This window comes from Hemitrygon akajei, chromosome 13, assembly GCF_048418815.1.
Source record: "Hemitrygon akajei chromosome 13, sHemAka1.3, whole genome shotgun sequence".
Lineage (NCBI taxonomy): Eukaryota > Metazoa > Chordata > Chondrichthyes > Myliobatiformes > Dasyatidae > Hemitrygon > Hemitrygon akajei.
In genome coordinates this window covers 38,014,657-38,027,901 of record NC_133136.1, presented here as the reverse complement: position 1 = coordinate 38,027,901, position 13,245 = coordinate 38,014,657, and the positions used below count along the sequence as shown (strand labels likewise).

The 13,245-nt window shown below is 39.5% G+C and overlaps 1 protein-coding gene across 1 annotated transcript in view; it reads left to right on the top strand.

Annotated features, from left to right (window-relative positions):
* The window catches only part of LOC140737775 (chondroitin sulfate proteoglycan 4-like), an 89,428-nt gene that overhangs the window by 16,400 nt on the left and 59,783 nt on the right, over positions 1-13,245 (top strand). Inside the window, exons 2-3 of the mRNA XM_073064407.1 lie at positions 8,202-8,365; positions 8,498-12,010. Coding sequence (XP_072920508.1) covers positions 8,202-8,365; positions 8,498-12,010 — 3,677 coding nt within the window. The remainder of the gene's footprint in view (positions 1-8,201; positions 8,366-8,497; positions 12,011-13,245) is intronic.

Below are 13,245 nucleotides of genomic sequence, written 5' to 3'. Positions count from 1 at the left end.
GCAATGATTTGATCTGTATGAACAGTATTCAAGACAAACTTTTCTTTGTATTGTTCATGGCAATAATAAATCAATACTAATTTTACCAGTAATCTTAAGAACTGTGAAGCAGTTTAGTAACCTAAATGAAATACACAGTACTGTAAAATTATGATTTTCTGCTATCTAACTGTTCAGAAATCCCAGTTGTTGAGCATTTGGTTCATGAGCCCTGGATCCTCTGCTCCCTTTAAACTTCTGAAGCTGCAGCTCCTATGCTCCTTTTAAACTTGATGGGCTTACAAGAAAACTTGTTATGCTTGTTTGCAACATGATTTCTTAAAAATAATGTAAAGCTATGTTAGTATATTATTTGGAATTAAGTCTGGAAGATCTGCCAGTTGGGTACCACCAAGGACCCCCAGCATGCTGCATCAACAGTTTTACTGTAACAACAACAGGGTGGGATTTCCCAATCAAATTCTATAACATAGCATACAAATGTTGGACAGAAGATTTGCCACTGCAAGCATTCAGTGAGAGATGGCCATGATAAATGATGGAATTATTGGAAGTAATAGTTGTGATGGAATTGGTGGCAATTGTGATTCATTTTCATCTGGAATTGTTTGAAAGTACAGTGCCAGTGGAACGACTGAGAGAATTAATGGCAAATGTGGCCCTACCATTGTTTGGTAAAGTAATGTAACTTTCCAACTTCATTTTCTATGAAGTGAACATGCCCTTTACTTCCTTCATCATCCTATTTTTCCCTGTTTCTGCTTTTAGGGAACTATGGCCTTGAACCCCAAGTCCTTCAGTTCATCAGCTTTACTTGGGACTCGGTTATTTATTGTACATGTCATAGCATTATTTGACTTTACAAAATGCATCATCTCACATTTATCAGGATTAAAATCTATCTGCCAATGCTTCACTCCATCTTTCCTTCTGATCCACATGCTGCCGTTCCCTCAGACAACCTTCCTTACTATCGACAACAGCACCAATTTTCCACTCTCTCCATGGCTATGTTGACTCCCTGCTGCATGTCATTTCAAGTTCCCTTCCCTTCCCCACTGTCAAGGCGAAGCCAAGCACAAACTAGAGGAATGGTACCTCAAATTCTGCCTGGGCAGTCCAAAACCCAATGATATGAAAACTGAACCTTCCAGTTTTAAGTAGCTTCACCTCCACCACCTTGTTTTCCTCTGTCAGCCAGTTTCATTCCCCTCCACTACCTGATTCCATCTTCCCATCATCCCTCCCTTATCTGGGTTGCACTTATCACCTTCCAACTTCTTTCTACCATCACCTTCCCCTCCCTCCCCTTGTTCCACCTACCTATCTTCATCTAGTTCCATTTGCCACCTTTCAGACCCATCCTCATCCCACCCTACCACCTCTTCATCCCTCTCTGTTCTCATCCTGATGCAGGTTTTTAGTCTGAAGCACCAACAATCCCCGTATCTCCACAAGTGCTGCCTGACCTGATGGATTTCTCCAACAGTTCGTTTTTATTTGCTTTAGATTACAGCAACTTCAGTCTCTTGTCTCTCTGACTAATCTATTGTTCCTCCTACATTAATGTTCATGTTGCTAATATATATTGCAAGCAACAAAAAAGGTCCCAGTACTAATCCCCTGAACTAAATCTGTGCTTAACTACCGCTTGCTATCTTTAAAACTGATCATTGTGGCACACAATTATTTTGTTTGATGATTTAAATGCTCCCAGTATTTTCCAGAAGACATCAGTCATCCCCCTGTAATCCTGTGTTATTAAAAGACATTCCATGAGTGGATTGTCGGTGGAAACAGGAATTAGAAATGTTTACTGGTTTTGTATTGAGATTGCAGAAGCTTGAGACTTGTATGAGACACCAAACATTTGTAGGTAATATTAACTGATATGGCACATCACGATGATGATGAACCTAACTGATTGGATGAGGCCTTATAATTAGATGGGATTATACAATATTTTCAAAATGTTTATTCCAAAATGTATTAGTTAATATCATTTTCATGAGGGAAATTTAAGTTGTCTTTTACTGAAGCTGGGCTTCTGCAGATAAATAATTATTCATATGTGTCAGATCTGTGGTTTTCATAGCTTTAGGTTTGGGCAAGGAAGAATTTGTTAACAGATGTGAGGATGTTGAAAATATGTGAGAAGTCAGATAAGAGATCTGTTATGATCATGAAAAATTAAAGATCGTAGAATTGATAATACTAGGTGAAAATGCATAGTAACAGGGTTTCTAAATTTAAAAAAAGTTGTTCTGGAGGAATGTAAATAAGACCACTGTTGAATTATTTCAATGAAAGGAAGAAAGCATCTGAATGCTGGAAATGTGAAATACAAAAACTGGGAGTGGACCGTAAGATGTCGGACCAGAATTGTACCATTTGGCCCATCAAGTCTGCTCTGCCATTCAGTCATGGCTGATTTTTAAAATAAAAATCCCATTCACCTGATTTCTCCTTAGAACCCTTGCCCCTTTACCAATCCCTGTCTTAAATATACCCAGTGACTTACCTGCACATCCCTCTGTAGCAAAGAACTCCACAGATTCATCACCCTCTTGCTGAATAAACTCCTCCTCATCTTGGCTTTAAAAGGATATTTCTTTGTTCTGAGTCTGTGCCTTCGTGTCCTAGTCTCTGCTAATAATGGAATTATCCTCTGCACATCCAGCCTATCCAGGCCTTTCAGTATCATAATGATAATCATGTGTAACTGCTGAGCTCAGTTTTATGACTTTAAAGCTGATATGTTGCACCAGTCAGCCTCACGCTGTTTTACCAAGTTATTTTGAGTGTTGTTGGAGTTGTATAGGGTACTGGAGACAAGCTTCTGGAAGTTTGTTTTTATTTTTAGACGAAATGGAAGTGTTCTTCAAGGCTCTCACCCAAACTGTTTTGAGAAGGAGAATAGATTGTGTGCAGCTTTAAATCTGGAAGTAGTAGAAGTAAATGATTGCTTCGCCTAAGGTGTATGTTTATGTTCAATACATGTTTCATAGTAAGGCGATGTGAAGGGTGGGATGGAGGGGAATGGGTGTGGTAGATATTGATTGAGTAGTGGCATTTGGTATATGTTTTATCTCGAGATAGCTCCTACATGTATCATTAAAACATTCTGTAGGAGTAACTTATATTTTTGATCTGTAGTTTCTGAATATTCTTGCTGTTGCAACAAAAACAAAATCCTGTTGTGACAGTCTCCAGTCAATTATCAGAGCTTTTAATTTGCTGTGTTTCTTATATCAAACAAATTTTTTTTAATTTCCTGATTCTTACATCAAGTAAGAATACTGTAATTATAACTCACCAAGCAGTATTTTTAGCTGATAAACTGTATTTAGAGGAAGATATTTTCCAAACTTTGGCTGCTAAATAATAAGTACATTGATGCAGTTATGAAGAAGGCATGGCAGTGACTTTACTTCATTAGGGTTGTGGGGAAATTTGCCGTGTTACTAAATTCCTAAAGATGTACTGCGGAGAACATTCTGCCTAGTTGTATCACAACCTAATGTAGAGCTTCCTATGCACAGGATTGAAGGAGGCTGCAGAGCATAGCAGAGTCAGCCAGCTACATCATTGGCACACCCTTCCCCACAGTCGAGTGCATCTTCAATGGGCGGTGTGTCAGGAAGATGGCATCTATCACCAAGAAATCTAATCTTCCACTACGTGCCTTTTTCTTGTTATTACCATTAGGATGATATACAGGAGTCTGAAGTCTCTCACTCAACCATTCAGAAATATCTTCCTCCCCTCTGTCATCAGATTTCTGAATCACCCATGAACACTACCTCATTATTTCTTTTTACCGCTCTTTTATTTTGTAATTTATAGTAAATGTCATCCTTGCACAGCTTGATGTCATCTATGTTAGTAATAATAAATCTGATTCTCTCTGTAATTTGTGTCAGAATCAGGTTTAATGTTGTTAATTGGGTGTTTTGTGGCAGAAGTACATTGTAATACATAAAAATGATATAAGCAGGGGGAAATGCTGATGTACTGTTCATGGGTTCAATGTTCCATCATAAATCTGATGGCAAAGGGGAAGAAGCTACTCTTGGAAGGTTGATTAAGTGTCCTCAGGCTCCTGTACCACCTCCCTAATGTTCGCAATGAGACGAGAGCATGTCCAGGGTGATAGGGGTCTTTAATGATGGATGTTGCCTTTTTGAGGCATTATCTTTTGAATAGTATTCAGTTCCCCTCAAATATTTTCACATTTTACTCTCATTGTCTAAATTTGAAATACATTGAAGTAGGATTTTTTTTGAGCTAATCTACAAAACATTGTGCATCATGTCAAATCCAAAGAAAAATTCCAAAACCTGTCAGCAATTTACTGGAAATTAGAAACCAAAATAGTGAGGCTGAAAAGGTATTCATCTCCTTTGTAATTACTATGTTAACTTTACTCAGTGCAATATACAGTATTACCTTACCAACTCACCCAATTCGTTGATGTAGAAAATTGGAGGATCACCTGTTTTCAATGAATTGATAAGAATAAGTACCTCTGTTTGTAAGTCCAACGGTTTAGTGGATTTTCAACAGACCAAACCAAAACAAAGACAAAAGAACATTCAAAATATGTCTGGGAAATGATAATAGAGAAACACATATCTGTGGAAGGCTACAAGACCTTCTTAAAGACACTGCACAAACCCAAGAGTTCAGTACAGTGCATCATGAAAAAATGGGGAAAAAATGAAACCACAGCCACACTGCCTAGGTCAGACTGCCCCCATAAACTTAGTCACGTCACCAGAGAAGAATGGCATTGCAAGAGAGGCTACTGTGACACTAGAAGTCACTCTGAGTGAGCTGCAGTTGGAAATGAAGTTCACGGTTCCACAATCTCCAAGGCCTTGCACTAAAAGGATGTTTATGGATGGCAAGGGAAAAGCCCTGGGGGGGGGGGGGGGGCGCGGAAAGCATATCCTTCCCCATCAAGGCTTAGAACATCATTGTGAAGATGTGGAAGAAGGTCTTGTGATTGGATGAGACTAAAGTGGAACTTTCTTTGCCTCAACATTAAGTAGTATGTGTCGCGTCATTCTAATACTGCGCATCAGCCATCCCTACTGTAAAGTATGGTGGAGGTAGCATCATGCTATTGGGATGCTTTTCAGCAACAGAGACTGGAAATCTGCTCAAGAATAGTGGAAAGATGAATGCTGCTAAACATAGAATCAAGTTTAATTCCACCAGCGTATGTCGTGAAATTTGTTAACTTTGCGGCAGCATTACAATGCAATACATAATAATTTTTTTTTTAAAGACTGAATTACTGACTGGTTGTGTGTATCTGATATGGATATAGATATATAAATTTAAAAATTAGGTAATTCAAAAACAAAAAATAAAAGAAAAATTAGTGAGGTAATGTTCATGGGTTCAGTGTCCATTCAGAAATCAGATGGCAGACGGGAATAAGCTGTTCCTGAATCATTGAGTGTGTGCCTTCAGGCTCCTGTACCTCCTTCCTGATGGTAGTAATGAGGAAAGGGCATGTCCTGGGTGGTGGGGGTCTTTAATAATGGACATCACCTTTTTGAGGCAGCGGTCCTTGAAGAGGAGGCTAGTGCCCATGATGGAGCTGACTAATTTTATACTCTCTATAGCTTACTTTGATCCTGTATGGTAGTCTTTGCTAGTGTTTTAGGTGACATACCAAATCTCCTCAAACTCCTTATGAAATATAGCTACTGTCTTGCCCTTCTTATAACTGCACCTATATGTTGGGACCAGATTAAGTCCTCTGAGATATTAACACCCAGGAACTTGAAATTGCTCACTCTCTCCACTTCTGATCCCTCAGAGGACTGGTGTTTGTTCCCTCATTTTGCCCTTTCTGAAGTCCAGAATCAGTTCTTTGGTCTTACTGAAGTTGAGTGCAAGGTTGTTGCTGCTACACCATTTGACTAGTTGGTATATCTCGCTCCTGTATGTCCCCTCAACTCCATCTGAGATTCTGCCAACAGTGGTAGTATCATCAGCAAATTTATAGGTGACATATAAGCTGTGTCTAGCCACGTAGTCATGGGTGTAGAGAGAGTAGAGCAGTGGGCAAAGGACATGTCTCTCAGCGAGGTGGAGATGTTATTTCCTATCTGCATAGATTATGGTCTTCCGGTTAGGCAGTTGAGGATCCAGTTGCAGACGGAGGTACAGAGGCCCAAGTTCTGTAACTTTTCGATCACGACTGTAGGATTGGGTATTAAACGCTGAGCTCTAGTTAATAAACAGGATCCTAACATACGTATATGTATTGTCCAGGTGATCCAAGGCCGCGTGGAGAGTCGATGAGATCGCGTCTGCCGTAGATCTGTTGTGGTGATAGGCAAGTTGCAGTGGGTGCAGGTACTTGTTGAGGCATAAGTTGATTCTAACCCTGACCAATCTCTCAAAGCACTTAATTACCATGGACGTGAATGCTAATGGACAATAGTAATTAAGGCAGCTCGCACTGTTCTTCTTGGGCACTGGTATAATTGTTGCCCTTTTGAAGCAGGTGGGAACCTCCGACTTTAGTAATGAGAGATCGAAAATGTCTTTAAACACCCCTGCCAGTTGGTTTGCACAGGTTTTCTGAGCCTTACTAGGCACTCCATTAGGGCTTGCCACCTTGCAAGGGTTCACCCTCCTGAAAGACAACCTGATGTTGGCTTCCAAGACAGAGATGACAGCGTCACCAGGTGCTGCTGGGATCCTCATAGCTGTAGTTTTATTTTCCCTTTCAAAGTGAGCATAAGAGGCATTGAGCTCATCTGGGAGTGAAGAATCACTGCTATTCATACTATTGGGTTTTGCTTTGTAGGACGTAATGTCTTGCAAACCCTGCCAGAGTTGATGTACGTACAATGTCGCCTCCAACCTTTGTTCAGAATTGTTCCTTAACTCTTGAACTAGCCCTCTGCATATCATACCTGGTTTTCTTGTAAACACTTGGGTCACCAGACTTAAATGCCACAAACCCAGCCCTCAGCAGACTACAGATCTCCTGGTTCAACTACGGGTTTTGATTCGGGAATGTACTGTAAGTTCTCATAGGCACACACTCATTTGCACAGGTTTTAATGAATTCGTGTCAGCTGTGGTGTACTCATTCAGATTTGAAGAAGAATCCTTGAATACAGTCCAGTCCACTGATTCAAAGCAGTCCTGTAGGTGCTCCTGTGCTTCCCATGTCCAGACCTTCTTGGTCCTCACTACTGGTGCTACAGTCTTCAGTCTCTGCCTATACTCAGGGAGTAGAAGTACAGCCAGGAGATCAGACTTTCCAAAATGTAGGTGTGAGTCAGTATAGTAAGCACTCTTGGTGGTTTAGCACTGGTCCAGTGTGTTGGTTCCTTTGGTACTACAAGTGATTTGTTAGTAATGATTAATAGAGACTCTTCAAGCTGGCCTGGTTAAAATCCCTCAAAATGATGGTGGATTTTTTTTTTAAAGTTAAATTTCTGTGTAGTTTTTCTTAAATGAATAGCAAATATTTGTTAACATTTTTTTAAATGGCTTTAAGAACTTATTTAGTATGTGTAAGTGCATATTTGATCATTGCTTAACTGGTAAAATGGATCAAATCTATCTCATTGGATCTCAGCCCTCTAACTGGAATGTGGAAAGGGTTAAACAGCATGTGACAAAAATATGAGAATAAGTAGTTCTCTAATGTATCAAGTGGAAAAGTTAATGATTCTTTTAGAATTAATTAGCCACGATTAACGTAGATTTTATTCATGTAATTACTGCGGATTTCTTCTGAATGTCATTTTGGATCAATTGCTTATGACTTGCCGGTTTCAGCTGTGCTTGAAAGATCAGCGTTTATTCCCCTTGAGGGAGGTTTGGTGAGAAGCTGAGTGTTGTTAGATGGGAAGCTATCAACTTTGAGGTAATAACATTCACTGTCTTAAATCCATAGAGCATTTCCTTGTACCTCTAGTTAAGAAGTAGCAAAGCCCATTAATGACCTGAATACATGATGCTAAGCATTGCAGTGGTAGAGAGTGATAGCCTGCAAAGGACTGCCACCGAAGTTGGGGCCTCTCCTATGCAAATGGCAACTTTCTTTTGGTAAAATCGATTTTTTTTTATTATGGTGAGTTGTATTGCTGGTGCTCAAAATTTTACCTTCAGTAAACCCTTTTGCACTTAATGATTCACAGGATGTTTTTCTTTCATTTTAGCATCTTTTTTTGGAGAGAGCTATGTGCATCTCAAAATAGCAGAGGCTTCTAGCAAGTCATCATTAAGTTTACGATTTCAAACCTCAAGATCAAGTGGACTACTTGTCCTGGTAGCAGGAGAAACAGATTACTGGTTGGTGGAGCTCCAGGCTGGTCTTGTACAGGTAAGCCAGTCGGGGGGAGAAAATGGGGTCGGGTTTGTTCTAATGCTGTTTCTGCTGTGATTAGCAGAATTTGGAGCTTGCTTCTGGTGAAAAGGTTCTCTTTTGCTCTAATACTGTTTTTGCTGTTCTTAGGTGAAATTGGAGCTTGGTTCTGGTGAAAATATTCTTCACTCTGAAAGAGGAGTGGAGCTGAATGATTTGGCATTGCACACGTTGGAGCTACACCACAAAGCAGATGAAGTGACCCTGACAGTTGACAACCACTACAGAACTAGTGTGACTGTGCCAGGTCAACTTCATGAACTTAACATTCAACATGGTGTTTTTGTAGGAGGTACCGGTGAATTTGAGAAACCTTACATGAAAGGAGTTGCAAATAACTTCCGGGGATGCATCAATGAGGTGATCTTCAACCAACAGGATATCTTGTCTTCTTTGAGAACGTATTCTGGATTTAAGACTGTTCATGAGGTTTCAGCAGGCTGCAGTGACGAATTCTTTGCTGAAGATAGTGATCCTATCAGTTTATTTAGTTCAAAATCTTATCTTGAATTTACTACATGGGATACACAAGAAGAAGCAGTGTTTGAATGCACTATAAGCACTACTGAGCCGTTAGGTTTGCTGCTATATCATGCTGGTCAACAAGGTGATTTTATTGCAATGGAAATTGCAGGAGGATTGATTCAAGTGGTTGTTGGGAAAGCTGGAAAGACAACACATCTCACTTCCCTAAGTCAAGTTAATGACAATACTTGGCATTATATTAAACTGCAAGTTACATCTAAGCATCTTCATCTCACTGTGGATGATGAAACTGTAAAGGCTACTCTGAGTTCTCGTAGCAAAAATGTTAATTTGAGGGGTCCACTGTTTATTGGTGGCACAGATGAAAGCAACCGTGTTGAGGTCTTGAAGATTGGTCTTCATTCCCTTGCAGGAAGAAAAGCAAGAGGAGGATCCTTCAGGGGTTGTCTAAAAGATGTCAAAACTAACTCTGAAATAAAAAGCTTAAAAAATGTGCTTGCCACAAAAGATATTTCAGCTGGGTGTGCAACAGCTCAAATGGCAACTCCCCCAACAGCTTCCAATCTGCAGAGGACACTTAAACCCACAGCTAAGCCACAAGCTAAGAAATTCCTGACTCTCAATAATCTAGTAGTTTCAGAAGGAGGGCAGAAAGCACTAGAGCCTAAGCACATAGAGTTGAACCTTGAGCTTAAGGAATTGGGTCTAAAGCAGTCACAAATAGTATTTAAGATAGCAAAGCAGCCGAAACATGGAAATCTGAAATTGGTCAGTGATTCAGAGCATGAACAGAATTCTTTCACGTTGTCCAACCTCTGGAATGAAAAAATATTTTATGTTCATGATGGATCTGAACATTCCCATGATCAGTTCTCATTTTCCATTCTTGCAAACAGTAAGGAAGCCCCAGAATACTTGAAAGGAGATGAGCAGTATCTTTTTAACATTACTGTTACTCCAACTAATGATGCTCCTGAGATTGTTCTTCCAGAAGGTAATTTATTCACTTTGCTAGAGAATTCCAAGAAATGTCTTACCAACAATGTGATTAAGGCCATTGATGTTGACACAAATTCAACAGAACTTCAGTTCTTTGTTTTAGGTAATCTTAATGAAAATGTTGGATTTTTGGAAAATGCCCTGAATCGTGGTACTCCAATAAGCACATTCTCCAACACTGATCTGGAAGAAGGAAACATTTATTACGCTCACCAAGGTGTTCGCACCTCAAGGATTGTGTTGCGTGTCAGTGATGGTGACAGAGTGAGCAATACTGTTGTTTTACGTATAATGGCAGTGCCTGTGGTTTATAAAGTAGTCAATAATACAGGTCTGATAGTCGATCAGAGTGATGCTGCTTTAATCACCAACTACAATTTGTCAGTTGAAACCAATGCAGTTAATCAGGAAGTAGAAATACGTTATAACATTGCTAAAGCTCCTATGTATGGTGAAATTCAACGGCAACATTCTAGTGGAGCATGGAAGCAAACCGGTTCTTTTTCTCAGCGATCAGTAGACCGGGGCCGGGTACGATACTTAGGCACTTTCCATAAACTTCAGACCAGCAGTGTTACCGACATGTTCAAATTTAAAGTTAACGTAGGGAGCAAAACTAATGAAGAGCTGGTTTTTCCTATTACAGTAAACTGGGTCCGTTTCAAGCTCCTAAAAAATATTCCATTAGAGATCAATAAAGGAAAGAAACAAGCTCTCACCTCTGAGAATCTCCATGCTTCTGTAAAAGGACCAAGAATCCCTGAAAGTGGGCTATACTACAGGTTAGTGACTGTACCTGAAAGAGGACAGCTTCTGATGAATAACAAAATCTTAACACAGAATTCTTCTTTCAGTCAGAAAGATATTAATGCGCAGTTGGTGGAATATGAACCAGTTGGAAAGCTGCATGAAGACAAAGAAGATTTCTTCAGCTTTCAGCTTTATTCCAAGCAAGTAGTGTCCGAGAAGCATAATTTCCACTTATTTATTAAGGCTGATGTTAATTCCATTAATTTAACAAATAATGGGCTCACATTAGTGGAGGGAGAAGGAGAGCTAATAACAAAGACAGAATTATTTGCAGAAACTTTGGACACTAAAAAGTTCTTGTATGCTGTTGTACAGAGTACCAGATATGGCAAATTGAAGCGTATCAATCGCTCTGATTCAACTGATAGTAATGACAACATAACAACATTTACTAATGAAGATATTATTGGGCATCGGCTCATGTACGTGCATGACAATTCTGAGACTACACATGATGAATTTGTATTTGTAGCCACTGCTGGAGAGGTTGCAGACATTTCAGAATCTGACCCAAATTCTGTGTCCATTGTAGGGACATTCACCATAACCATTCAGCTAAAAAATGATGAGAAACCCATTCGTGTTGTAGACAGAGTATTTCATGTGGTTAGGAATGGTCAACGGCTGTTAACCTCTGAAGATCTACGCTACCATGATCCTGATTCGGACTTCAATGATGCACAGCTGTTGTACACCCGGCGTGGTATTCCAAATGGTGACATCGTTTTAGTGAATGACTCCTCCAAAAAACTTTTCCAGTTTTCCCAAGAAGACCTTGATAAGAAACGTGTTCTGTTTGTGCATCGAGGTACTGACAGTAGCAGGTTTGTCTTGTTTGTTACTGATGGAAAACACTACACATCTTCGTTACTGGAAGTCAGAGCCTCTGGTCCTTACATTCAAATAGCCAACAATACAGGACTTATGGTGCAGAAGGGGCAAGGAGTGTCTGTAACAACAGCTAATTTCAGTGTTAGAACAAATCTTTACATCACAGATGAAAGTGAAATTAATTATAGTGTGTTTCTGTCACCAAAGCATGGAACGCTGTATTTGAATGGTGTACGTACAGAATCTTTCACACAGAGTGATTTGAAGATGGGTCGTGTGGTATACCAACATGACAACAGCAACAACCTTGTAGATGGCTTCAATTTCACAATAAAAGCCAAGAATGTACTGCTCGATGGAGGTATTAATATTCGTATATATTTGGAGAGTCATCAGCACGCTCCAAAAATTGTGCACAACAACAGTTTGTTGGTTGAGGAGGGGAAACCTGTGAAGATTAGCAAAACAAATCTTCAGGTAAGATGGCAGCAGGATGTTTTTGTTTTTATATTCGTTATTAACATTTATCATCTCTCCCACATTTCGTTTTTCAGAGTATCTCTGAAAAAGGACTACTGTAGGCAACTGAACTGCTGGAGTCTGATGTTTTGATCCAAGGGTCTTTTAGACATCAACTAAGAGACGTAAAACTTATTGCTTCACGCTTTTTAACTAAGTGCTAAGAGAATTGGAAACATAGAGTAGCAAAAAAGAACAGAAAGAATAAAGGTGGCAGGCCAACGTGTTCATACCCTTCTTACCATAGCTAAGAACCAATCTCTTTCTAATTTGTTGATAAGAGTTAACCAATCAGATGGCCCCATTCAAATAATGGGATACCAAAAGCTTTCAGAAATATACAAAGAACTGTAATCACTTGGGACACACTGAACAATTGTATATTTATACTATGACCACCAGCAGACACACTGAACATGTATGTAGGTAGTTGTATTAAATACTAGCAGGCATAAATTATTAAACTGCAAAGAAAATAATTATACGGTCTAATCTAACAGAGCCAAACTCAATCTTATTTAATGGATATCATTTTGTTTGCGCATTGAAATAGCCATCGACTAACTTCCTCTGAGTTTTCACTACTGTCAGTCACACAACTCCCAGGTGGAGACTTGGGAATACCGTCACACTCAGATGTAGAAGGATTCATCGTTGCTGTTTCCGTAACAACCAGTCAGGGTTATAAGCCCTGAGCTGAACCCCCGAACCTGGAGGACTGGTGGACCAGTCTTAGTCTGCCATCTTACATTTGATCTCTTTGGAATGAGTGATCCTACAAGAGCCAAAGCATAAAGCCCTGACTCCAGCCAACGTATCTCTCTGGGCCGTTGAGGCACGCAAGCCTCCAAACCACGATAAGGTTGTGGTCCTCTTGGAGGATTGAGTAAACAGGATGCTATTTCCCAACCTCCAATGCAATGGTTCATTCTGGTTTGACATGCAGTGATGCTATGTTGTAGAAAATTTGCTCCTTGCTAAACGAGTTAAGATTTCTTTCTTTTCAAATCTTTTTATTATTATTATTATTATCCAAAATACAAGAGTACATCAAAGTAAGTAACACAGTGTCTCAAAAGAGAAATAAAACAATATTAAAGATTGAAAAATATGGTGACACAAAAAAAAGAGAAGAAAAGAGAAAAAACCTACTAAAGCAAGAAAAAGGTGAGAAAAAAAGAAAGAACCCATTA